Below are 27,673 nucleotides of genomic sequence, written 5' to 3'. Positions count from 1 at the left end.
AGTCTGCATTTACTGCATTCAACTTTTTACGATTTATTGAAGCATGCCACTCCCCTTTCCCTCTTATATTTGGTAACAGGTGCATTTTACCCATCATGCTGCGCTGTTCCAATATGGCGGCGCCCAAGTGATCGGACGAGGTTTTCTTGTGTTTCCCCCGATTTTGGACATATATACTTTGCACAAAACGTGTATCTATATATCATTCAGAAATAAGAACAATGGGGACGCTGTGCTGGCCCAGGAATGTACTACATTTGATATACAGGCGTCGCTGTCACCAAGGACGGTTTGTCCAGGAGAAAGGGGGAGGGGCGGGAGTTTTGAACCGGTGTATATCAGAACGAACTTATCGCACAACAATACTGCCGGAAACTAGAACTTATCCAAAATCGGGGCTACTTCGAAATAAACCTCAGGCATGGAGAACTCCGGTTTCCGCTACTGTTCGGCTGATGCACGCCGTGAGACAGGGTGAAACTGTCATGAATGTTTTCGACAGAAAAACCAAACGGAAACAGAAGAACTGGGCGTCCAGCCGGCCAGATCACGAAGACTTCGACTATCTAAGGGACGAGGTGGGAAAGAATGTCTGATATTTTCTCTGAATCCGAATCACATACCCGGTAAACCGTCACATCGCATCAATGACATAATTTGTAGAGCAATGACACACCGTGGCATCATGGGGCCCTGTGGTTACATTGTGACTCTATATACTAGATGATATGGAATGTTGTTGCTGCCCTATTCTGATCTTTGTCCAAAATATTGTTCTGTTGCAGGTTGCCTTCAGATTGGCTGATAGAGTGTGTGATGTCAGTAGGTGAGTGAGATGGCACCTTGCTTATCCCAGTATCTGATAGTTTCAAGCCAGGCTTTTCATTTTTGACGTCATTGTCACCATGTTTGAGTACAGTGTACTACACAAACATACTGCTGCTGTAATCAAACAGTACTAAACATGCCAACATGGTCACCAAGGGACTCAAATCATAGTTATTGTGAATTTTTGTGTGTGTCAAGGTAGCAGAACACAGTTTTAATCCGCGACCCCCGGGGTCTATGACGCGGGTACAGAAAGTAGTGCAGCCCAAACACTTGCAGACTGGGTAGAAAGCTACACGTGAGAGGCTTATAATCCATGTGTAAACTGTGCTGTGTGGTGTAGAAATATGTTGGCTTTTGTACTGCAGGATTTGGATAGTGGACCTTTTCCGCTTTGTGTATAAATGCGCCATCATGTGCAACCGCCTCACGGGGTCAGGCGGCTGCAGTTCAGTGACCTCTCGCAGAGCGCTGTTTCAAAGTGGGCGTGAGTAGCCGATACACTGACAGAATTTTTTGTTTTCTTTTAGTTATTTGTATGTTGTACCCTAAACTCAAACATGTTCGTTTTTCGTATTTCTCAAGTGCACCGCGCTATAATTTTTACCGCGTCAAAGCTAGTCACTTTGCGGCCCTTAACTATAGAAATCCCCATGGGCCGAAAACTGTGTTCTGCTACCTCAATGAAATTAAAGCCTCTACTGGCCTGGTCCAGCAGTTATAACGTTACTAACAACATAAAGCATAAGAGAATCTTTAGAATGCAACATGATTGTTTTAAGTTATTTAACAGATTTCTTGACATGTCTTGAAACATTGCTTGTTTATTTGTGACTCTGACTCATGTTTAGTTGTGAAACTTTTGGTTTCTCTGCCAGAGGTTTGTGTGTACTTATCAATTCTGTTCTCACTGATTTTCCTGCCTCACAAATTCTACAGATTCTACATATCTTTATGGGTCCCAGTGTGACAAGATATGAATGAATGACTTCCTTTATTTTTGTACCCCAGAAAATTCCCTGTTGCCCTTGACCTCGGCTGTGGGAAAGGTTACATCAGCAAGTATCTGAATCAGGTGGGATGATCACCTTAACATGATTGAAACTTTGAAGATGTTTGTATTAAATTTTGTTTTGCAAGAGCTTGAGTCACAATTCAAAGCTGACATATCTTAAAAGTTAAATGGACTCCATTGATAATTTTGGATGAAGATTATTTAACAACTTTTGTTTCTTTGATTTTACAGGATATTGTAGAAACATTGTATCAATGTGATACAGCAGAAAAAATGCTGGAACATGTGAGTATGAGTGTGAATATATTGATTTGCATCTAAAGGTATCAATTTGGTCTGATGAATTGTGAGAGTTATTGCGTCAGTATACGTGTTAAATTAGTCTCCACCAGAGTGACTATGCTTGCTGAAAGATACTGAAAGTAAACCAAATAGGGAAATTAACAGGGGTTTTTTGGCCACCAAAGGGTTTCATTTATTTGTGCAGTTATGTTACCCATACGGCAGGCTTTGCTGGCCAATTATTTACCCCATTTTTGCAGAACTCTCAGTACAATCCTCAGCCCCTTTGGAAGGCCTGGTGGAGGCTAGTGTTGAATGCTAGAATATTCTCTCTGCATGTTAGCATGCCTGCAACTTTGTTCAGACTTTGCTAGAGAGATCTGCACTTTCCAGGGTTCCAAGTTTCTACTTTAATTTTCCAGAGGCTTGTATTTCCTTCATGTATCACCTATGATAGTACTTTTCCTGCAGGCGACAAACCGACCTTCAGAAGTGCCAACCTTGACCTTCCAGGCAGATGAGGAATTTATTCCGTTCAAAGACAGTAGTCTGGACCTGGTGATGAGCTGTCTGAGGTAATGTGATCTCATATAAATCTGAATTACACATGTAGTAGAGTAGAGTTTGAACCTTCAGACTATATGAAGAACTTTCTGCTTTAAGTCATGATGATATACAGTCCATGCTACAGGAATATGGTGAATTTTTTTAGATGCTTGATGGTATTCCAGGTGGGGATTTGCAACCCAACCTTTTTATCTAGAAGCAGGATTGTTAACCTCTGAACCATCTCCACACTCAACCCATGTAATGCCCAATTTTATAGTATTCATGGATAGATAGCTATTTGTTGAAGATTTTCATTTCTTGTATGCTCCACACAACCTTTTCGGTCAGTGCAGATTTACAGTCATAACATACATCATGACTGTTGTCTTCTCACTACAGCTTACACTGGGTCAATGACCTGCCTGGCTGTCTGAGACAGGTAAGACGCCTAAGGTTATTCTCAACACTTTTTCAGGACTGGAGATGGGAATCAGGAAACATGACCCTCAGTTTTGGATGCTGATGAAAGCCATTCACACACTAGCCTTTCATTTTCTCATTGCAGAGAAGCAGGGGCCTTGAGGCTAATCACATACACTGGGGATCTAATTAGGAAGAGTGTAGTTTAAAAACACCTGGACCTGTTTTTCCTACATCCTGTTGACTTGAGATGAGTTGCCTTTCAAGGCCATTGCTCACTCTTATTTCTACATCCTGTTCATAGAACAACGTTCCCTCATGTCTCAATCACATGGCTCCATTATGTGGAATATGTTTTATGGCTAATCAGCCTCAAGAGCTTCACTTCACTGCTGTATGATGCGTGTGTCTCTCTCATTAAGACTGATGACAGAGACCTGCAGCAATTCAAGGACTAGTACATTGTATCTCCCTATAAACAGGACTGTCTTGTAACACAAATATGCCCTCTTTTCATCATTGCTGTTATTTGGCTCTGGAGATGATATTGTCAGTGATTCAGCTTTGATTTTAAATTGCTTTCTTCTTCGTGTGTTTGATCTACATGTACTGATGATGTTCATTCGAAGTGCTAGGTTAAGTTTCTCTGCATAAAGACACATTAAGGGCTGTTACTGGTACAACTAGGCTTGGTGTGTGGATTCAGAACTGAGGGACACACCAAAATGACATGTACCCGTATCCTTATTGAAGTCCTTTATTATAATTTCCCCATCAGGTGTGGAGTGCTCTGAAGCCTGACGGGTGCTTCATCGGTGTCATGTTCGGGGGAGACACGCTGTTTGAACTCAGATGTTCCCTACAACTGGCTGAGACAGAGAGGGAAGGGGTATGCAGATGTCATCTGATCACTTCTTATGTGTCCCGAAGACGTCTTGTGTTAAGGAAGGGATGAAGAAAAGCAATTTTTAGAAATCTGTGAGCCAAATCCCATTTACTAAAATTGAATAAGTCCTCCTTTTAGATGACCCAAGGTATATTGGGAAGACTGGGGACAAGAATTAATTCATACCATCTAGAGTTCTATCAGCCCACCAACACCACAGCTTATTGGAATGATTTTGGCACAATGCTGGCTAGTATTCCTTGCACCCTGTGAGGTGTACAAGGAAAAAAAACATGTTAGCACTACTTAGCTACGGCAGGATTACCTGGGACCATCTGCCACAATAAGAGCTTACTGGTATTTCCTCAGAGTGTCTTTCCCACCATGTTCCTCTGCAGGGCTTTGCTCCGCATGTCTCCCCGTTCACAGACGTACGAGACCTGGGGAACCTGTTAACTCGGGCGGGATACACCATGCTGACTATGGTGAGGCAGATTCTAAAATGTGGTCTTTAGCAGCAAGGCAGTGTTTCTCTGATATTGCATCTGTTTTCATGCCATTGAATTCTTTTAATTATGTTATCAAATCTTATGAAAATCAAATAATCAACCGACGTATTATCTAACAAAGTAACTCTGTTGTTCTCTCAGATTGTGAGTATTAAGAGAAATTCTGTAATTTAGCACACACTGTCAGATGCACATTTTTCTCCCAACCTTTTTTTTCTCGCTTTAATATGTACATAAACCAGGTCAATTATTGGTGTGGCCTCATGTTGATATCACCCCACCACAGGACACAGATGAGTTGACGGTGAATTTCCCCTCCATGTACGAACTCATGGCAGACCTGCAGGGCATGGGAGAGAGCAATGCATCGTGGGCCAGGAAGACCATCCTCCATAGAGACACCATGATGGCTGCTGCTGCAGTGTATAAAGGTGGGCTGTGCGATGCCCCTACTCTCCAAGATGGTGGCTTTTAAATTGCTTGGTTCAAGGCTGCTAAAGTGAATACAAGTTCAGAAAGGATACAAAATATTACTTGCTTAATGTGTAATTTGTTTGATTAACTATTTTTCACTTGGAGTAAAAATTTGCGTCAAACAATACAATTCTAATGGTGGTAATTTTCACCAGTGCAGGTCTTCTTGAAATTATATGCACCGCCCTAATTTTATGCGTAGAAACAAACTTACACATGCAAGTGGTATTTCAAGCCATGCAGCTACATATATTTATCTGTTTAGAATAAGCATCCTTTGGTCTCTGGAGACTGAACCTGATGTACATTCGTAATGTTGTGGTCATTTTCTCCTGCAACCTCTTTCTTCATTCTTCTAATTGTTCCTGTCGTACGTTGCATGTTGCAGATATGTATGGAAATGAAGACGGCACAATTCCAGCCACCTTCCAGCTACTCTACATGATTGGGTGGAAGCCTCACAAGTCACAGGTTTGGACATGTTTAACTCACTTTCCATGGGATATATAGTCCCCAGGACATGCATCCAGTGTTCACAAGTGCACCTAATGTTTTTTGAAAACTAAGGATGTTCAGTATATTGATTTGGACTGGCTGTGGGTGTCAGCATGGAAGTGGAGTAAAAGTTTGCTCGGGATGATGATTTTTTTTTCCTTTTTTCTTTTCTCAGCCCAAACCAGCGAAGAGAGGGTCAGCCACAGCATCGTTTGGTGACCTCAGCAGTACCTCATCAGGACAGAATAAACCCACTTAATCTGAGAGGATTATAGCGACAAGCTTGGCTGGTAACCTGGTGGCCTTGTCTGGAGCCAGGATGCTCCATTGGGAATGGCCTCTGTGACTATGTACTGGGTGACCGAAAAGTGGCCTTAAGTCCAGACTAATGTCCCATCCAAGCAAACTTCTATCTATTCTGCATAATTGGTAGCCCTTCCTCTTTGTTTGTCATCCTGAATTGAGATGAAGCATGATGATTTTTAAAAGTAGCTAGTAGTGCAAAACGGCTTTGTAATGGCTCCCCTTTTTATAGCCAAACACACCGGGTCACCCCCACTCTTCTCCCTTAGTGCATTTATCAACATCATTTGTCAACATTTTGGATGATTGTGTTTTGCAAGTGGTGTGTTCAATTTTGGATGTAAGCCTGACTACATGTTGAAGATAATCCCCAATTGCAGACCTCCCCTAGCAAGTGAGGCATGCCACTTATATAATGACTTACACCTAATCCTATGTGTTTCCTATAATGTACATGAATAAACATCTGACCTACTTTGGAAACATCTGATGAAAATGCATACTGGTTATGTGATCCATTGATAGCAACAAGACAGAGTGCAAAATGTCTATTCATAACCTTACCTATTCTCATCTCTTTTTAAACATCATCATTTCATCATGGGTCGGATGTGATTCAATGGGGGGATCGGACTAGATGTTCCTTTTTGACTAATTCTAATCAATTAGAATTCTAAACAGCCAAATTTTGAAAATAATTACTTGGGCCAAGTCATCAGACTGTCACACCAGCAGGTCAGCCCACAGCTGGACATGATCCCCCAGGAGAGTCCAAGGACAGCAGTAATTGGCACCAGTCACACCTCGGACAAGGTGACTTCATTAGCAGGAATATGTATCTGTGTCCGTAAATTTCATTTCAGAGAGTTCTAATATTTATTCCTACAATTTCAGAGAGTTCTGATATTTATTCCTACAAGCAACAGCTGGCACGACCTAAGAAAGGAGGCCAAGAGTTGCTCGGGCAGGAGCAAAGGGCAGAAGTAATTAAGTAATATTTGTGCCTACATGGGAGGAAAATTGACTCCAAAATACAACATTTCCTGATTATATTCAATCACAATAAGTATTTTTCAATGACCATAGATGTTTGTTTAAAGAATACACTGTTCTGATGTTTGTGAACATCAAATATGACAAATCATACTTCCAGTTCTGGATTCATGCCTCCAGGTTATTAAATGAAATGCCTTTTATGACATCACAGTGTTGCCTTAACACCTCACCTGAACTCATCCGAGTCTAAAATTCTGTGTACACGGGGCAGGGACCTTATTTGACGCTCTGGATACATGATATATGCACTTATGAATGCAAAACAAGCAGAAAAGTATTTACCAGTTTTTATAAGTTACTCCGCTCGTTTCCAAGCAGGAAGGAATTTCTGGCCGCCATATTGGATAGTCATTGTTAGGGTCCGCATGGGGAAGTTCTTTATACCTGGCACTGCAGCTTGTAAAAAATATTTTTTAAGTAACAAACAGGGCATAATTATCATGCATACAGTTGAAATATATTAGAATGTTTGCTTTGCTTTGTATCTTACAAGCCATGGTGCCAGGTTTGGAATTTGAAATCTGAGGAATTGAATTTGATTACCTGGAGGCTTGACTCAAGAGCTGAAAGTATGATGTGCAAAATTCAATAACATCAGAAGGGTGTCTATTTTGTACAAACATCTATGTGTGTTGATCAACACTTATTTGGGTAGAATTTAATCAGGAAATGTTGTATTTTGTTGTCACAAGCACTTTAGAGGGAACTTTGGACACTGGGACAGGTTGATAGAGTCGTAGGGCACTGGATAAATGGATATGCAGTAAGTAACATAAATGTTTTGATACTGGAACAATATTTGCCTACACGACATAGTTTTAAACTTTTTTCAACTCGAAGAGAAGCAGTTGAAAAATATTACCAGCTTCAACATCTTACCTACACGATATAATACCTAAATGCTGTTATGTACCACCTCAAGAGGCTTGTTACTATGTCGTAAACTTTTGTATCACAAGGTGGCGCTTTTGTGTCAGGGAAAACAGCTTACTATTTCTGTTTCATTGTCGAATGCTTCAGTGCCGATGTAGACACACAGTGGGCTTTTGAACCAGGGAAAATGGCGGTTTGTATTCCCGACCCAACATCACAAGCTTTGGACAAAAACATCCAGTTCTCACCACATTTTTTAAAATAGGTTTTGACGTACCAATAGACACTTCATTTGGCCTTGTATGTTTACATCCTTCGATGGAACACATTTGCAGGAAATTCGCATGTTACCGATTAAATTGTTCTTTTATTTTATGCAGTTACCTAACAATAAAGTACATTGTGTCACTTTCGTATGAGCGACAACGCTTGACAACCAACTGCCATTAGCTGGCCAGGGTATTGGGAAACATGTCCACTGTGTTTAGATAGTGTCCGATACAACTTTTGAAAAAAAATAAGAAAGATGGAATCATCCGTTGGTCCTGTCCTGGCTGCTGAAAGCTCGGCGCTCATCTGTACGTCCACAAGCCGTATTCCCGCATGGTCTCGCGGCACAACACCCACTCCGTGTTGTCTGTGTAACCCTTCTTCAGATCCTCCGCACACCTGGGCAGACAGGTGGGTCGGGTAAGTCACACACAATATGGTAAAACAAGTGGGCCAGGTAAGTCACACACAATATGATAAAACGAGTGGGCCAGGTAAGTCATACACAAGATGATAAAACAAGTCGGCCAGTTAAGTCATACACAATATGATGAAATAAAGTTAGAAACGCGCATACTAGTAACATACAGATAGCAACCTCCATTGGCCGGCATTCTTTAACGTTTTATTATGTCAGTTGAATGTCTTTTTTTCTGAATTTTGGTAGACTTTTACGTTAATGTTACGTTACCTCTATTGTTTTTCTTCACTTTATGATACTTATGTATGCTATTAGTAGACAGACGGCTGAGACAAAATGTCCCCCGAAAAATACTTGACGTACCCCATGGAACACCTCATGGGGTGGAAGTATCTGCCTGGGCTGGAGAAGGTCCGACTGCATATCGTACAGGCGTCCAGACATTCGCTGGGCAGAGCGGTCCCCTGCGCGTACAAGGCGGTATGGAGCACACACAGCAGTAACACTACATGGCTGATACAAGCCATCGTCTGAAATAAAAGACAACGTTATCGTTATTTACGGAATTGTAACGGTACTGATACAGGGCATTATAAGGAAATGTAACATTTTTATTTGACTGTCATGCAAGATGTGTTAAAGTGACTTTCTATTATCATCAGATCCATTTACTGCACTTTCTTCGGATAGGAGGAGCCCTGTTCTTGAACTACATGTCTTTAGGAAAAATACTAGGAACTGCCTTTTAAGCAGCCCATGATGAATGGTTGCTTTTCTAATTATTGTTGCTGATATTAAGATAATAGAGCAAGGCGGTTCCATTTGGGTTAATTATAGCGATGACATCCTTCCTGTATTGGACCTTAATTAGTAACAAAAAGGCATGTGTTGTCTGTCTCCCAGCTGATAGGTTTCGAAACGGGCAAATTGATGTTCCACGTCCAATTTGTTCCAAAGAGCCCATGTGAAATCAACCATAGCTTCCCTGTCGATAGACATGATGGTCTTGTAAAGTGGACATATTCAACTTTTGAAGCAGACATCTTTTCCGACTGCCACCTGTGCAGGGTGGTCAACAGTGACTGCAACTAGCACGCGTTTTGATAAACTCACACCGTTCCGGAAACTGCACGACGTCATCTAAATGTTGATGAGTTAATGGGCGCAAGGGGCCAGATCGCCCATACATCAAATAGAATAATCAACCCCGGGGGCACAATGTCGACACGGACCAATAACCCTTTGCAGACTAATGTGCAAATAATGAACATGCAAGGAGCTATTTATTTTTAAGGATGACATGCAGCCTTGTTTGACTTATATCTTTCGGTGGCGTGATGCCAACGGTAGGGACTGTGACGTCTGTAGAATACGTATTTTAGGTTTGTCAGAATAAGACAGCTCTCCCAGGAAACTACTACACAAAGAAAGATCAAATTGCCAATGTGTAAGACTCAAAGGGTAGATAAAGTATAAATTAGAATACATTTCACCAAGAAAGGTCTTGATTATACTTTCCTTTCCATGGGGATCCGGAGTAGTTGTACTGCAAAATACCATGCTCTCGATCGATCTGATGTTATTGTGATATTTAGATATATCACGATAGATTTTTAATATTCCTTGTCACGACATCACTACGCGTTTGTCAGATTCATTCCATCTCATCAATAAAATTTGTCAGACGACCTACAAAGCTCGGCAATAATAACGGCAATGATTTGTGTTGCGATAGATCTGAGGCGCAAACTTTGGGATCTGAAATTACGGCAAAGATAAGACTACAGGAAGTCTCTGAGAGTGACTGGGTAAGCCTACAGAAGAATTGATAAACCTTTCACCAGTAATCCGAGCCCAAGGCACGAAGCTGCCATATAAAGTATGTTTGCTTGTCAGCTAATGACAGCTGCGAGAAACGGCATGACCTCAATTAACCAGCTGGCCTGCTGCAATTGACGTCTCATTCATCTGTTATGGCCACGTCTGTACGCGCGTTCGGAGATCACTGAGCTCATTGCTTGATCATTATTTGGATATAAATGTAGATATCAAAATTTGATCGTTAGATCGAAGACTCGTATTGAGTTCCAATGGGAAAGTTTAAAGGGAAAGGTATATGTTACATTCTATATGAAGGTTACTTCTATTAGATGGGAAACAAGTAAGCCGATGCAAAGATATCTTAGTGTTACACTTATAATTACAGATGGATCCAACAATGCAATCTCATACGAAACGAATACACTGCCGTGCGCGGTAGAATTCTCCGTGTGCAGATCCCGGCGGCCAGGTGAACAGTATTGATGTGCCGATTTTTGAACGCGTCATGGTAGACGCAGTAAAAAGTCGACATAATAGGTTCCGCATCATTGACACTTTGGGAAAACCTGCCAGTAAAACGTGGGACATGTCCAAAACCAGCACCACGACTTGCACAATGGAGAGCACCATAATCAGCACCACGGACAGGTACGAAATCAGTACCATGGACAGACCCATAACACGCACCACTGGTAGCTGTAAAATCAGTGCTATGATTATAGAGGTAAGAAAAGTGTTAAACGTCGAGTTAAATGGTCCGGTGTCACGTATGGCCAATCATTCACACAGTACTTTTAAAAAATTGTTTCGCCGTGTGATGAATTTTGTCCAAATATGTTTCGTAGTGCCATGTTGATATTCCCGCTGCTTCATCCTTTTCATCATATCATAGGTGTTACATTCTTCTCCAAATTGCCTGCATAAGGCGGAAAATCCATATCGTCTCCCACATTGCAGACGTATAAAACCCTTCCTGGTTCTGGAGACGCCAAGCGAGAAAGGAGGGGAGATGGCGACTTGCCACACGTGACATTGACTTCTGGGCGCTGTTATGTATTGTCTCTTCGTCCATCGACGCGTGAAAGGGCAAGATGGTGGAAACTAGCCTCTGGTCCTAATCATGCCATCAAGCAAGTCAGAGCTTTTAAAACTATTTTCTCTCACACTCTCCTGTCTGGACACGAGAGGTCTAGTCTGTAGAAGTCTGTTGAACGTTGGAATTCAACCGTGATAATTCAACAGTCTTTACATACAAAGGGACTCTATAGTTATAGATACTTGGTGGCATGTAAACTGCCGCTTCTATTCCGGCACCCAAGCCTTTATTGAAACTCCGCCGCTCCAAGAAGTCTGCGAAGGAGGCTAGTTACTAGTATATGCCTTCTGAGTCAGGAGGGACATTTTCGTCGTGCGACTGAGAAGGCGCTTGTAGCGAAGACGTTTTACTTTTACATTCGTATCTACAGTATATGTTTCAAAATCTGATTTGTCAATGAAAACGACATTCTTTTCACTTTCTAAAGCTCTCTTTTGTCCTATTCCTCTTTACTTCCTTACGCTCTGCACGAATACCAAGGGCAAAGCTCAGGAGACAGCGGCTTTGTTTTAAGTCGTTCTAGTTTCACAGTCGATGTTTTCTACATTTCCTCACTAAGATGTATGTAAAGTGCATATAAAACAAGCCCAGCTAAGGAATCCACCTACCTTTGGCGTTTCCAGACTTCTGTAACTCTTCCAATTATTCCTCTCCCGTTCTCCCTGCCCTGTGTCACCAGTGATCTCAGGCGCCTTGCTGAAGGTACGGAAGTGGGAAAATCCGAGCCCTTGCGGCGCAGGTGCACGAGCCCCGCCCTCCCCGGGGTCCTGATATCACTGATATGTAGCACCACATAATGATGACGTCAAGCAAAATATACGCCAGGGCGCCATCTATAACGAAGGTTAAAGCAACTGTAATTGATAAGGATTATGTGATTCCATGTGTCGCTGTATTACAATTGAAATACAAGAAAAGTGTATCTTAAAAAAGGGCAGATGCGGTCTTTCATTCATTTCAGCGGAGTATTTATAAGCCTTGCCTTTTGGCTAGCACAGGTAAAACGTACCACCCGCAGTCCCTTTCGGTTTTACCCAAGTTAATTTTACAGACTTTCTGAGCACATAGGGTTCAGATCGCAATGACCTGGCGATCAAGCGTGCATGATAAAGAAACAAGGATTAAAACTTGGCCGCTTTATCATCCGGGTGTGACGTGCTTTAATTACTGAGGTCTTATGATCTATAGTGAACATGTAATGAACATCATTCATCTACGTTAATATCTAGAAGGTTCATTCTACTCTTGATTTACTTCTTCTGTACGCCGTGTACAGTATTTGTTCATCATTTACTCACGATATTGTTAATGGTCATGGACCTCTGGCCTCATTTGTTCGTGTATGATTTAATGTGTCCCATGAGGTCTTGTGACAATTCTCCATTTCAGTGATCGAATATCAAGTCATATACACAACTTTATTGCCTTGTAAATCAAAAGAACGCGAATGCAATGCAGTTTAAGAATGCAGGAAATCATTCCAGTAAACGAATTTGAAGAGCTGTAATTTCATTTCCTCTCGGTAAAAAAGTACAATCTGATTTAGGTCTTCTGAGGGTGACTGATTGTGACTTTTGGCAGATACTAATGACACTAACTTTCGAGATAAGTAAGGAGTTATTTTTCACTTTCTTTAGACAGGACGATCCGCGGGACAGATCAAGATAACGACTGAGATAGTCACCTGGGTTGCGGAGGAGTGAATTCCTGTCTTGGTGCAATAAATGGTTGTCAAAGAGAGAGAATGTCATAAACTAAATTTTCCAAAGGCTGTGCCTTTTTAACTCTTTGTTCATAGACTTTGCCAAGGAAGGTTAGCAGTATACTTCTTCATGTTCTCAATCTGACAAATACTTCTTGACAAATGTTTAGTCCGGGGGTATTTCTGAAGAGCTGTGTGCAATTTCTATGCCGTTTGATTCTAATTCTCACTGAATCAAACAAACCTTGATGCTATATCTCAACAATAGCAGCAGATGTTGGTTCCAATTTCTAACTCCCCGAGGTAATCCACCTCATCAATAAGTAAAGGAGAAAAACTCAGTCGGCCATTTCCTTACCACTAACAACTAACGAGATCAATGCCAATCTTCAGTGGGAAGTCGTCCAGTGACAGAACTTTGTATTCAACTGCTAAATTCGAAATCAATGGCCAAGAAATGAGGGTAAACTTATGCCACCTTGCCTGATACCTTCCAGAACATTCATGACCATAACATTGAAGCAAGAAATCGGTAAACACCATAGTCATTTTAAAGATTTTATTCAGTTTTTCTAAACATTTTTAACCACTGACATACATTTGACGCTGTTATCTATGTGTTTTTTGTTTTCCGTTTGAAGGAGATGCAAAGGAAGAAAAAAATCCACAGAAGTAGGTTGCACCCAATACCATGTACCTATTCATCAACATCTACCTTCTGTTAGAAGCAACTATGGAAGGCACAGCAATGTTCTTAGTATTTGATTGTCATATAAAGTACTGCACATTCCAGCAGTATATATATAAAGTATTGCAAAATGTTCTGGAAAAGATGAGCCAGTAGCAGTTCACAGGTTTCAAAGCTCACTTGTAGACTTGCGCCCTGCTATGGTTTTCCTGTAAAATTCCTTATAACGACAGAGGTTTCAAGTCAATAGAGGCTTTTCTTTAACATCATAGTGATTATGATTTGAATCCACCAGCGACCATGTTGGTGGGCAGTGGTATTACAACAGCAGCTTGTTGGCATGTTTAAGTAGAAGTGCACTGTATTCCAACATGGTGCAAATGACGTCATACAAAAAGCCTGTACATGTATTATCCGTTTTCAGACATAGAAATATGAAATATATGTAACAGACAACAGCACAAGGGCTGTACCACTCCTACATAAATGGTGTTAATTGCATGAACATCACATTTGAGAGTCACTTGCATAACATCTGTACAAATTGGAAATGTAAAAGACTACTTTTTTTGCAACAGATTCCAGAAGCAGAGCAGTGATTACTTGTGATTACTACTAATGAACAGAGCCAGCACTGAAACATAACATCCTCATAGGAAGGGACTATTCTTGATATAATTCAGCTTTTCAAAAGCTGATAATGTAAAGTAAATGTATACAGCCTGCTGACATACATGTCCGTTGGATAGAAACTTTAGTCATACATTTTCTTTTGAAATATGAGAAAACTGAATAGCCATGTTTTAAACAACCATTTACAATACATTCAACATATTATACACCATATACAAAAAACAGGTACCAAAATTACTTTGTTTGAGTTAATCTTTATGGTTTCAATAACATCAAGTTATTGCACTTTTTTTGAGCGAAAACAAGAGAGATGCAGCCATGTTTGTAACTCCCAACAACCAGTGCAACATATTCAGTGCTTTTCTGTCGGACACATCCCAGAATCTAGATGGCAAGAAGTGAGGTGATACCAGGATTAGGTATCAGGAATGATGTGGAGTATCAACAGAAAGCCCCCAATATTGTAGTGGTATTGACTTTGGGGATAATCATTCAATATGCTGATAAACACATGAAAGTTGGTATACAGAAGGTATAATGTTAACTCTGCTCTATTGAGTTATTTTTTATCAGACTTTTTTTATTCACACAGAAGCATGTCCCCTGTCCTTTGTGGTAGAAATAATCAACAAATCTTTTCATCTTCAAAAGATTGTAGTACACCGGGACAATAAAAGGCTGTTACATAGACGACATCAACAAATACATTAGTATGCAGTATAAAGGCTTTGTACTATTATATTATTTATTGTAGAGATAGTACATCCTTTTATCTTAGAGAATGTTTGTCCAGAAATGTGATTAATCTCCAGTATTTGATGCCCAAAGCAGACTAGGTACATTTTTGTCTAAAGCTTTGATAAATAGCTCAATATAATTTAGACTCTTATTTGATTGCTGTTATTATGACTTATATATACATGTATCAGGGCCTCATGGCCTGCGGAGGGTACATGTGCATCAGCAGGAACAGCGCAACATCGCGGGAAACCCAGTAGGACGTGTGCGACGTGATGGCCGAGATGTAGCGACTCTCCACGCGACCCTCGCGCAGCACGTAGTCGATCCGGTTTTCCAACTCTGAGGGGGTGAGAAGTCATTCGTCAGCATCACGATCAGCACAAAATTTTAAATGGCTTGTGGAACAATAACATTTTACGGAGGTCTCAGTGTGTACATGAATATCTTCTACCCAACATGTCCTGTGAATAATAGTTAACAATGCCTGTGGGAAACTTATAACAACCCTGGGTAACATACATAAGACATGATATTAAAAACCTGTTAATGTGGTTATGGCATAGAAAAGGCTTACAAATGATTTATAAACCAAATGGCATCTAAAATAGAAGGCAACACCTTCAGCTTAATGCTTTGACTGACAACAATAACATTAGCATGTACATAGTAACTGTTGCAGTTCTCTATAAAAACTTTTTAAGAATGTAACAATATGGTGCATGCATAAAACAGTTTGATTATTATGTGGTTTTGATGGTGGTTTGAAGACTACTCTGTGTTATAAGAAACAAACCGTAAAACGTAACAACACTGCCAAAAGAAAGATTAGTGGACAAGTAAATGTCTTGTTAGTAGTCTATGTTACTAACTATAATACATAACAAACCATAACCTTGACCTTTGAACACTGTACAATGATGTGCATGTTACAGAATGGCAGTGTGTTCAAATTCATAGTTTCCCATTAAATGGTGTACATTCCATGCATTTGGCAACAACCATGAACTTCCAGCCCTACCTGGCAGGGAGGGATCCGCTGTAGGGAAGAGCAGATGCAGAGGAGAGACAAACAGGCTGAGTGAGATACATGTACTTAATAACGCATACTATAAGGATGTCTAATTTCACAAAGGAGGCACAATACAGGTCTAAGGACTTAGCATAAGGTTTTCTTTTTCAGCTTTTTAAAGGATTTTTATGAACTAGGCGCTATTTATCAGCAATAATGTCAGCAAACTCTGAGTGCTTTTTCTAGCTTCTGACATTCTGTACCTGCTTCTGTGTCAGCCAGCACGTCATCGTCTGCACAGAGGCACAGAGAGGAGCAGAGATAGAAACAGCATATTGGAGAAAGACTTATCATCAATATAGGCGTGCCAAGAAGACTGATTTGACAGAGATACATGTGTTAGTCAAGCTCTAGTCTGCAAGACACAAATACAGCACAAAACGTCCCAGGGTTATCCCATTTCAACAGCTGAGAAGGGGGTTCTGAAGAAATTTCTCATTTCAATGACTACCTACTAGAATTCTGCCATGCCCTAGTCATATTTCATCCCAAGATTTTTTTATACCATATGCCCCTCCCGTAAAAGCTCTCAAGGACATACAAATGAATGTGTAGCAAGTGAATCTGTGCCAGTTTTAAAGGCCAGATAAATACATGCAAACAGAGGAACTCCACAATACCTGAGTATCTGTATCCAGCCAGAGGAAAGGACACTATAGGGAAGATGCAGACAGTGAGACAAAATAGCAGCAAGCTGAAGTCTGTTACAGCATATGTGCAGAGTCTAAGCATCATCAACAACTTGTGCAGAGGTTACTTGTTCATATTAGTCAGTAGCAGGAAAGAACGGAATAAAAAGTAGAACATGAGCTAGAATGATGGGCTATATGGGCAAGGCAGTGGTGTGGTATCTATCTTTCAACCAGTTAAAACAAAACCAGTGCACTATAGTTAATAGTGGATTAGCATAGATGTATGGTACACAGAAATGGCCGAGCACAACAGTGGCCAATAAAACATTTTACCATAATGGACAGTGAAAATATTGTCACAAGTTTATCTTCTTTGTTACAATGAGGATTTTAATGTTTTCGTAGAAACTACCAATTTGCCAGAATTGAATGGGCCACCCAGCAAATTCAATAAAATTCAATAAATAAACAAAATAGAATAAACAAACCACCCAATATACAAAATGTAATATTCAGAACCCTAAGGTCCATCAAATAAAGTCACATGCATGGTCTGGTCTAAGAAAACCTGGTATGATCCAATATCATGATAGTGAAAATAAATTATTGGACAGGTACAGTAATCAAAATGTCTTTCAGTCCAGTATCAATTGTCTATTCCGATTGTCTATTATATTGCATCTGACGGCCATTGCATCAGTTTAATTCAACTTTTCAAAAGTACAATGGACGTTGGACCACATCTTACAATATTCCGTCCCTACATTGTACCTTTGCAGTAAGTCAAATTATCTAGTCAGTGGACCATAAATGCTGCTTCTTGACCATTACATGTAAGAGCAGCTAAATCTATCACTGCTTTCAATACTACTAGACTAAGTACTATACAAAAGAACACCATATCGTTTGAATCTGTGTTATCCCTTGTATGTTTTTCATTCATATTTACTTCACATTGACATGCAATTTCCGATTATTTTTCTTTCTTTGGGGAACTTTTTTGTTCATGCGTTAATGTCATTCTAATGTTATTCTAATCTGCTTTACTTTGCTTTCTGCAAACTACCATGTCTTTTCCTACATACGAAATGAACCATCCAACAGATGTTGCCCCAAATCATACCGGCCATTTGTTAGATGTGAACTCTGCGTGGCCCCTAACCACGACCAGCTCAACCCACCCCACCCCCAGCACCAGCTGGTCTCCCCACTTTATGGTCTACATATCATGTGGAGTGAGATTGCCTCCCGTTGGAACACACATTATGTTTTTATGCTGCATAAATCGAGCCACCATAAAAGGACCACTGGGCATGCAGTATTTATTTTCCATAACTGCTGGTAGTATGTGAGTGGGCATTAGTTTCATTTTATAATAACTCAGATCTGTATCTTGCTTGGTAACTAGATGCACTGCACCCTATCCTTCTACAATTATTACAGAATGCAAAGATGAAATGTAGCTGTGACCATCAAATGTTAATATTTGCATTTTCTTAAAGAATGTACCTTGCAAAGTAGTGGGATAATTTGTTAAATGGGTGCCATTTTCATGAGTAATGGACTCTTCATTAATTCATTAACTCATTTCAAGCAAAAAGACTACTTGAAATCATTTCTTATTTGATCATCCATTGCAACAGATTCAAAATGTGCTTTTGTTTGGTGTATGCCTGGTCCTCCTCCATCCAAATACAACAGTATTATGAGATAGACCTAAAAGCAACATACAAATAGGGCAACAAATAGAAATGAATAAACAAAGAACATCACTTTAATATGCACTAATTATAAGATCCTGACGTCACCCCCACACCCACCTGTGCTGTCTACGAGTCCGTCCATATTGCTGAAGGACACAGCCGGCCCCCCTGACTCCAGCTCCCCCTCCAGCAGCACCTGCAGCTCCTTGGGAGCGTCCGCCCTCCCGCTCCACTTGGACCACAGGCTCAAGGCACCTGCACAGCACACAGGGGGCAAGATGCTGTCTCAGGTCTTCAAGAATTGAAATAGAAGGCCTTAAAAACTGATCATATTCTCGTCAGAAACTTTTGCTTGGAAAACCTTCATTTGTATGTATGTATGAATATATAGAATGCCCAATCATAAAGTTTTTGGTTCACTTCTATCATACATCTTTACTATCATAATTGCAAGTACTAGCTCTGGTAATGTATACCTCTATCTAACAAATAATTATATTTCAACCACAGAATTAGTGCTTACCTTGTACCAGTGTGGACTCTTGGTCTTTCTTCCCATCAGCCATCTCAGCCCCATGTAAGGGTGACATTGGTTCCAGAGGTGTGGAGCTGCCACTGCCTGTCCCATTGCCATTCTCCTGCCCAGCAGATGCACCTAACTCAACAAACACAGATTCAACATTCAGTTGTCACCTAGGCTCAAAACTCTTCTTCACTTTCTGGCAGCTTCAACTTACAGTAGATCTGCCCACTTCTTGGAACAACTAGCATGTTTTTCATGCAGAATCTGGTAGCTCTTTCCAGTTTCTTATTTTGTATGCAGATCCTAGCCTGGTTACCCACCTAACTGAGTCATTCTCCCTTACTTTTTATCTGTTGGGTAGTGACTACTGGAGCAGGTGAAAACCAACCATGGTACCCATGGCCAACTCTTATTTCACTCATTGATCACAACACACTTCTATAATGTAATTTTGTCCTGACAGGAGCAATCAAGTCAGCTATTCTGAAGACCAGACTTTTGGTCAAATATTTGATGAGTCAATTCCTTTGTGTTGGAAAATAGTTAATATAATAAACTTTTTCCATAAGGTACCCAAGTTATGTGGATCCCTTACTGACCTTTATCGACCAGTTGCTGTTCTTTGGCATTCTTGAAGGCCACAGGTTTGATGTCACAGTACAGCGGGAGGGCAGACTGGCTGTAGTTGTGGATGAGTTGGGGCTGGATGCCGGCGTAATGTCTGAGGATGAGGGGCTCAATCCTGTAGGCCTGATATGGCAAAGGTGGCACAGATTGTCTCTGCATTCACTATCAACATCTGAAGACATGTATACAAAAACTGCCATACTATGTTGTTTCTCTCTTGAATGATAAAGCTTTTCAATCTTACAACTTGTCAGTAGATAAGACAACACCATTTTCTGGAATGACTAGAAAAGAAAGCTTAGGGTTCTTCCTTCTACATAGCAAATCAATATAAGTACCAAAAAGCTACCTTAAGAGAAGAGAATTCTAAAGAGGGAGTACCTACCACTGGGTCTGCTGGATGGAAGATGTTAAAGAGCCTCTTGCAGAGGTTTGCAGGTATGATGTGCTCCAGAGTACCAACCCCCTGAGCACGGACCCCCCTCAGAGACAGGAACACAGCCAGGGGGGAGCCCAGACAAAAAAAGTTCTCCACCTGCAATAAATGGGAGACAGCTTTATTAACAGCTTCAAGCCACAAAAAGTGCTATTGTGAGATGACCTAATTTTCTGGAATATGAAGTCTTGAATCAGAGTGACAAAACTAGAGTTCAACAATCTCATACCTTTGCCAACTGAAGTACGTTTGTCACATTGTTATGAGTAACTAATTTGCATGATATATGATTTAGAATATCAAAAAAAGATGTGCAAAGAAGTGTCTAACTAGTATGGTTTTTATGGATTCATCATATACTTAGGAAGCTATTATTTGTTAATTATGCAAATAATGTCACAATTTTCATAATCTGTGTCTGAAGATATTCACCTGAGTGTATCTAACCTACACATGTCATCATTTGCCACTATTAGAGGTATTATAGAATTTTCTCATTAATTTTGCAAATGACGCCAGCAACAGGGGTTGATACCCACTGCCGGGCGCCATTCATCCGTTGCTGACGTCACACATCCATTCAGGTTAGGTGATATAGGCTACTTCTGGGCGGTCATTCAAATTGAGACGGATCAGAGGACTGATCCAAAGCTTTTTAGTAAAGCACTTTACTTTGTGTGCGGAAGTTGCATAGCATATTACATAAAATATTTACATCATTATACCAATGCCCGTCTCAGATGAATCTTAATTCTGATCCGCTTAATAGAAAAAATGTATTACTGTACAACAGTGATTTGGGGTCTCCCTTCAACTGCTCAGAAATTAAGCAGCTTTCCAACACCTAGCATAGCCATTAAGGAATCTACATGCAAACTTTCAATAGACAGTAATTGCAATGAAAGCATGATATTATTCAACACACAAGACGTGGACAGCACAGATGTGAAAGCACCGATCTATGTGAACAGAGTCTTTGCCTTTGCTTCAAGAATGTTTTCAGTGAGAATAGATTGATGGGAGGACTTATGCATCAACCAAGCCATTTTGTACAGCTTACAGAGACGTCACAATACAGTTACATGTAAGTAACAGTTTGGCATTGCTATCATCACGATACAAACAGTATATCAAATGATGATGTTCAGACAACTGAACATCCAAACAGCTCTGGCGCTTGTCCTTTTAGCCAACAGTAGTTTTGGTACAACGTTGACATCTCAAGGCTTGGACCTGAATTTGACAGCAGAAGTCGGTAACAATACATACAGTGTCGATGGTTCAGAAACTTGGGAAAATCTATCAAAGAACTGCAGCTCACTTGGAACAACCAACACTTCTCAAGTAGAAGGAAACATTACCTCAACCCAAGAGGGATGCTTTGAAGATAACATTGAAATTCCAGAAAGCGTCCCCGTTTGGACTCGCATTCGTTATCTTTGGGTGTTCCACATTTTCAACGGTTTGGCTATTTGGTCTATCGTTGGGAATAGCCTACCACTAGCAGCCATCATCAAGTACGAGGCACTGCACAACAAGCCAGTCTACATCCTGATGGCCAACCTGGCAGCAAGTGACATTTTGACTGGGCTCAGCCTCCTTATCACAATGTCCACTACTTTTTTTCATGCGAAAGCTGGAATTCCTTTTGCTACAGATTTGGTCCAGTTGCTCTTTGCTTTTTTGTTCCTCTCAGCATTGTCCTCCGCCTACAGTCTGCTGGCTCTGACAGCTGAGCGCTACTGGTTCATTGTCCGTGGCATGACTTACGAATATAAGATCACCAACGAAAGATGCAAGATTGTGGTCATCGCCGTCTGGATGTGGAGCATCATCTTAGCGCTGCTACCTACGTTTGGATGGAGCTGTACGTATCCCTCCCATGTAGGATGTGTCCAGTTAGGTGGAGGCAGTCAGCCTGGCTACCTGGTCCTGTTCCTGATTCTCATCTACATCCCAATGGCACTGATTGTGATCTTCAACATACGTGTGTTTCGATGCCTGTGGCAACAGGTTAGCGACATCAGACAACAAGAAGCCGCAGTCCAGGCCCAGCCGAGTACCAGCAGAAAATCAGCCATCACTATTCTCATCCTCACCATCGTGTTTCTGGTGGGGTGGCTGCCTTACTGCACGGTAATAGCCAATGAAGTGGCCTGCACAGAAGATTGCGGCAACGTGGATCCAGCGGTGACAGCGTTTGTCACCCTGAACTCCGCAGTCAATCCCATCATCTACGGCTTCCGTCTGAGAGAAATTCGGCGCAGTGTGAAGCATCTTTTCGTCTGTCGCGCCGTGAATACATGGAACCCTTAGAAAACTGACACTACACATCTCCTAAAAGAACATATTGGAACAGGGCTGTTTCAATTTTTGTCCATCCCATTCATTGTTGCGGGGTGGGGGGTGGTGGTATTTATCGCAGGCCTTGGAGGGCATATCCGTATATCCATGGCCATGGTGAATGGTTAAGGCAATACAGGGAAAAAATTGATTCAATCCCAATTTGGAAGCCAATGTTTTAATACTGCTTTGTTGAAATCTGTCATTTCTAGCTTATGGAAATAGATTTTCTTGTAATGAGGTTCAGATTTTTGGGACACACAAGGTGAAATTTTCCCCCCGTCTCAACAAGCAAATTGTCATCCCCGGGCGAAGTGTGATGTCTTACGTCGATCGCCTTTTGTCTGAAAGATGCACAGTGAAGCTAGATGGCTGTCTTTCACACCACTTACTCTGCTAGGTGAGTTCCTATCATGCTTGTTTATCAGCAATGGTATGTTTTGAAGTAAAATAATTACAGTATTACAGTTACTGTATCTACATGTAAAATCACTTGTTTATGATGGCCATGTATATATGCCTACATGTAGCTAGGGGGCATGGGAGTCAGAGTCGTGTTTCCTCTGTAAAAAAGTCCCCTTTTCTTACAGGAAAACTGTTTTAGTTTCATTATGATTGAGACAATATCTGATTTCTAAGACTAGGTCATCTTGCAATATAGGACAACCTACATGTCTGCTTTGCTTTTACGCTTCACTCTCAAATAATTAGGAAGAAAGGTCATGGATCAAAGATCGTTGAAAACAGCCAATGATCTATATACTGAACAATTACTTATTAAGTAGCAACCTTTGTCCATTAAAAGTCGTCAACATACCGTTACTGTATTTAGAGTAATGATACAACAAGCAAAATGCCACATTTCAATTAAATAAATCTAGTTTTTGTCAGAAAAATGTCTCATCCCATTCCTAACCATGAATGTTAATAAAAGTTAACAGAGCTATACATTGTATATTTTCTAGCAGGAATGACAGATATTTTAATAGTGAATTTATTGTAGGCCTGAAGAAATCTGAGTTAATACAGTAAGCACATTCCTGCTTAGTATTTACACACTGAACTAGCATACACTGCATAAGATGGCTCCCAGAGTTGTGGTACTTCTTACATTCCTTCTGTTGGCAGATCTCAGCTATGAAGCTGTCCCTATTGGTGACAGAAATAGGCTGAGAGAGACAGAGGAAGCTGAACACACTCCAACAGCCTCTGTAAGTATCAAACTATTTGAACAATCATGAGAAGATTGTAATCGCAAGTGTTTTAAGCAGCAACTGAGTAACAGTTGTGTTTTAGAATATTGCTTGACAATTAGAAATACTGACTCAGAGGTTCATATCCTGTCCAACAGGTGAATACAGTGGCCAAAAGCTGCAATCAGGGAATGGGCATATGGGTTATCAGTACAGGAAGGCCAAGAATTCAATTATGATGACTTACGAGTGAACAGCCAAGATATGGCATACTAAATGCAAACTGTTGATGTGGAATAACATCACAACATGGATTGACAAATTGCACCACTAGGTAGCATAGAAATCCTGTTACTTCATACATTTCGATGAATTGACACATTTTTTTAAACACATTATCTTGCTGAGGTGACCCAGTGCACATCGACATGCTGCTCGTCCAGCTCAGACCAGGCCTTGGAGCACCTGCTGCAGTACCTGCACACACAGGACCACCTGGAGACGGCCGTACAGGAAATACAGGCCACGACTGAAGCTCTTCAGACCCAAGTCAACACACTCAATCTGGACCAGCAGAGCGCTGTAAGTGTGGGGAGGGGGGCAGGTGTGACAGATGTGTCATGTAGTCTAAGAGTTCTTCAAATCTTCTTCAGGAATAGCTCATAAAAAGCTTAAACTAAAAAGTGTTTGATACAGGGCTCTAGCCAGCATCCGTCATTTGATGGAATTTCAGAGAGTTTAACGGAAACGTTTTAAGGCTATTCGGTCAACGTTGATGGGGAAAAGACGGCAGGTAAAGATATGGAATTGTCTAAATTTGAATAGAATGATGATGTAAAAAAGTTTTGTCGACGGGAATTGGGATGATGGGAAAAATTTCCAGCAGGGTAGAGCCCTGGTCCACATTAATTGGAGTGGGAAATGAATTTTGTCCATAAATGCATATATTCTAAGCCCTGTCTATTCCCCAAAAGTACCAAATATTATTGCACTTAGGGCTTTTAACTCTCAATGTGTCAAATAAATCTGAATACTTAGTATAATCGATATGCAATTGAGACACAACAACACATGTATGCCACCAGAACCATCAATCAAATCATCACTAACTTTTGAGTTGCCGGCCTTGGGCTGATCAAATCAGTCTTTGACACTAGAAGGGTTAAATTAAGACTACCATCTTGTGTTTCCAGTATTTTGATGAACAGGATCTAAGGTCTATACTAGCTACCCTTCAGGCGACTGTCACCAGCCAGGATGCCCTGATGGAACAGCAAGACAGCACCATCCAACAGCAGGCAGCATCTTTACAGCAGCTCCAGGGAACCATTCAGCAACAAGCTGCCCTGATACAGCAGCAGGACACCACCATTACACAGATGCAGGCTCTCATGACACAACTAGCCAGTAAGAACTCAGCAACAGCTCAGTTTTACTACTTTTTCCTGCAGTTTTTCATACGAATGTCCCTAAAAATAATTAGCAGAAGTCCAATGTGGCCCATGTACATGTAATACTACTATGACCAATCATTGGTTCTTGTGCATATGCATATATGTGTGAGTGTATGTGTGTGTGCACGTGCTGGGTGACATGAGATAAGGGTAAGTAACAACAAGATGAGGAGAGAAAGGATAAATGTTACCTGTAACGTTACAGATATTTTGACATACTGACCCTTTACTTACAGAGGTTCTAAATTCAATTTTATTGGAAGTGCTTAATCATCACAGGCATGTATTCTTAAAGTTTATTTTGAGGCCATTTTGCTTTTTATTTCTCAGACAAAGTGAACGGTCCCCGTGACTGCCTAGAGCTGTTAAACACCGGCCACACCACCAGCGGGGTCTACACCATCTACCCAGATGGAGGGGGGAAGAGCCCCATCCATGTCTACTGTGACATGGACACTGATGGGGGCGGATGGACGGTACTTAGGTTCCTTCAGACTTTAAACTGCTGACTGAATAGTACTAGTATTTAACTTTTAACTTATGACATCTTCCAGAATCTGCACAACAAAATCAGACTTTTCCACCTTACAAAATTACTGCATTCCATTGGCGTGGCCTGGATATTGTCCTGATATTTCTTCTTGCCTTTAATGCCCACAGTCGTGATGACGACCATTCTGGCATGTTGGGAAAGTCGTGTAAAGTGCCTTTCCTAAGGGCACAAGATCGGTGACACGGCAGGATTCAAACCCGGGACCCCTTGGTTCTGAGCGGAACACACTGCCATTGCGCCACACGTCCCCACATATGTATCACACCATGTATCACATATTTCAGGTCTTCCAAAACCGGAAGGATGGTTCAGTGGATTTCTACCTGAACTGGCAGGCATACAAGACAGGGTTTGGAGACCTGAGGGGAGAGTTCTGGCTAGGTACAATGTATAGAGTAGGATTTGAGTGAAGCCTATACATTACCGGGCTTTGTGCTGGCATTTCCATACAGATTCTGTGCTTTATCAAACTGGCATGATACTAAGACAACATATTTCATACTAGAAGAGTTCAAATATGAAAAGCTGTAAGTGTTGTCATGCAACACATCTTGTGGTTAACAATCCATCTAATCCACTAGACTGACATCTAGTGGTTAACAATCCCACTTGGATGTTGGAAGCAAGTCATTCCAAGTTGAATCAGAGTCAAACCTTAAGCATACCTACCAGTGCTACCACCCTTTCTTTTCAAAACAATGGGAGTACATCTCACAATAGATGAATGTGAAATAGATCTTTTCATGCTAGATAGAGATGATATACATACATGTATATCAGATTCTGTGACAGCTGTGACCTAACATGTGTCTAAACTACAAACTTTGCAATCACTGACAAGAGGGCTCGTAGCTGAGTAACCAAAGTCCTTGATGATGATACTAACTCTTTTAACTGAAAATATCTACTTTTTCGGTTTCATCTTTACTATAGGTAATGACAACCTACACCGGCTGACATCCCAGGGCATGTATGAGCTGAGGGTGGAGCTGGAGGACTTTGACAACAACACAACCTTTGCCGAGTACAGCATGTTCAGGGTGGAGGAGGAGATGCACAAGTACAAGCTAACTGTTCAGGGGTACTCTGGAACTGCAGGTTAGTGACCAATTTTCTTCTACAGACTAATAGCACAATATGTATCTCTGAAAGCTTATACAAAACTGCAGTTTCAGATCTACATACTTGTTCCAACTTCCACTTTCAACTAAACCTACTGAAGGGCACTACAAGCTACAACAGACTGATAAAATTGGTATGAGAGATCCACTTTATTGTGACATCTGCTGTTCAGGGATGTATGAGTTTTGATATTGCCTGGCACTCGTCCAAGCAATACAGATTACATAGTATCAGTCAGTGACAGCTAGATAATAGGGATCCACCCTAAAGCAAAGCTATAAAGCCACATATTCAGCTTTACAAAAGAATCTATGAATCTAATGTTATACATATATAACGTTACAACTTTGTAAGCGGTCATTCAGACTTGTCCCTCACATAATGATCTGAGCAATGGATGTATGCAACTTATCTTACATGCACAGGGACTTTATAACCTAGAAGATACTTGACTGTTTTTCTATTACAGGTGATGGCATGGCCAACCACAACAACATGTACTTCTCCACCAAGGACAGAGACAACGAGCAGCACAGCTACGACTGTGCCGACAGGTACAAGGGAGCATGGTGGTACGGAGACCGCATCTGCCACCAGTCCAACCTGAACGGACAGTACCACGCCGGTGCCCACCAGTCCTTTGCTGATGGAATCAACTGGCAGCCGTGGTTGGGAAATAACTACTCTCTGAAGCGTACAGAGATGAAGATTAGGCCAAACTAAGATTTCATCGCTGATGGATTTTCAATAAAGTATGAAAGCCATGAAATTAATGTGGTGTGTGATTGAATGAAATGTTTTGGCTTGCATTTACATGTAGAACACAACTATTGTTTCACTGAAAAAACACCAAAAGTAGAAAGCCAAATACACTAAACCACTTTCAAACACTTCTTGGAACTACATGGTCCATCAAATCCGATCCCCACTAGAAATCAAATCCTCAATACCATGAC

General features: G+C 40.9%; 4 protein-coding genes and 1 long non-coding RNA gene across 10 annotated transcripts in view; 3 read left to right on the top strand and 2 right to left on the bottom strand.

Annotated features, from left to right (window-relative positions):
* The first annotated feature begins 94 nt into the window (after positions 1-94).
* LOC136433177 (arginine-hydroxylase NDUFAF5, mitochondrial-like) lies at positions 95-6,244 on the top strand. The gene is made up of 11 exons (XM_066425095.1): positions 95-578; positions 786-826; positions 1,840-1,903; positions 2,075-2,128; positions 2,597-2,700; positions 3,074-3,113; positions 3,873-3,983; positions 4,379-4,465; positions 4,776-4,920; positions 5,352-5,434; positions 5,634-6,244. Exons 1-11 carry the CDS (start codon positions 222-224, stop codon positions 5,715-5,717), a joined length of 1,170 nt encoding a protein of 389 aa, XP_066281192.1. The 5' UTR covers positions 95-221; the 3' UTR covers positions 5,718-6,244.
* A 1,793-nt stretch (positions 6,245-8,037) lies between these two features.
* On the bottom strand, positions 8,038-12,068 carry LOC136433186 (uncharacterized). Its single transcript, XR_010755604.1, has 3 exons — positions 11,907-12,068; positions 8,745-8,911; positions 8,038-8,359 (listed from the first exon to the last, which is right to left on the bottom strand). It is a non-coding gene; the product is annotated as an uncharacterized lncRNA (long non-coding RNA).
* A 1,476-nt stretch (positions 12,069-13,544) lies between these two features.
* LOC136433157 (phospholipase DDHD1-like) overlaps positions 13,545-27,673 on the bottom strand; it is a 39,465-nt gene continuing 25,336 nt past the window's right edge. Inside the window, exons 10-17 of one of the 5 annotated variants that reach the window (XM_066425050.1) lie at positions 20,002-20,151; positions 19,589-19,739; positions 18,990-19,121; positions 18,584-18,721; positions 16,752-16,784; positions 16,335-16,364; positions 16,081-16,098; positions 13,545-15,401 (exon numbers count right to left, since the gene is read on the bottom strand). In XM_066425050.1, the coding sequence (XP_066281147.1) occupies positions 15,247-15,401; positions 16,081-16,098; positions 16,335-16,364; positions 16,752-16,784; positions 18,584-18,721; positions 18,990-19,121; positions 19,589-19,739; positions 20,002-20,151 (807 nt within the window). In that variant the 3' untranslated portion in view covers positions 13,545-15,246. The remainder of the gene's footprint in view (positions 15,402-16,080; positions 16,099-16,334; positions 16,365-16,751; positions 16,785-18,583; positions 18,722-18,989; positions 19,122-19,588; positions 19,740-20,001; positions 20,152-27,673) is intronic. The other 4 variants (XM_066425052.1, XM_066425053.1, XM_066425054.1 and 1 more) reach the window with 4 other exon arrangements.
* On the top strand, positions 21,183-22,417 carry LOC136433162 (melanocortin receptor 5-like). Its single transcript, XM_066425061.1, has one exon. It carries the CDS (start codon positions 21,187-21,189, stop codon positions 22,366-22,368), a length of 1,182 nt encoding a protein of 393 aa, XP_066281158.1. The 5' UTR covers positions 21,183-21,186; the 3' UTR covers positions 22,369-22,417.
* LOC136433163 (ficolin-2-like) lies at positions 23,374-27,486 on the top strand. Of its 2 annotated transcripts, none has more exons than XM_066425063.1 (7): positions 23,374-23,606; positions 24,006-24,170; positions 24,782-24,995; positions 25,373-25,518; positions 25,880-25,976; positions 26,529-26,693; positions 27,187-27,486. In XM_066425063.1, the coding sequence occupies exons 1-7, from the start codon at positions 23,478-23,480 to the stop codon at positions 27,438-27,440; spliced, it is 1,170 nt and encodes a 389-aa protein (XP_066281160.1). In that variant the 5' UTR covers positions 23,374-23,477; the 3' UTR covers positions 27,441-27,486. The 2 variants fall into 2 exon arrangements, with proteins under 2 accessions (XP_066281160.1, XP_066281159.1); XM_066425062.1 differs by having other exon boundaries at positions 23,444-23,606; positions 23,997-24,170.

Source organism: Branchiostoma lanceolatum, chromosome 4 (genome assembly GCF_035083965.1).
Source record: "Branchiostoma lanceolatum isolate klBraLanc5 chromosome 4, klBraLanc5.hap2, whole genome shotgun sequence".
NCBI lineage: Eukaryota > Metazoa > Chordata > Leptocardii > Amphioxiformes > Branchiostomatidae > Branchiostoma > Branchiostoma lanceolatum.
The sequence above is the reverse complement of the archived record's forward strand: the minus strand, read 5'-3'. Positions and strand labels throughout refer to the sequence as shown.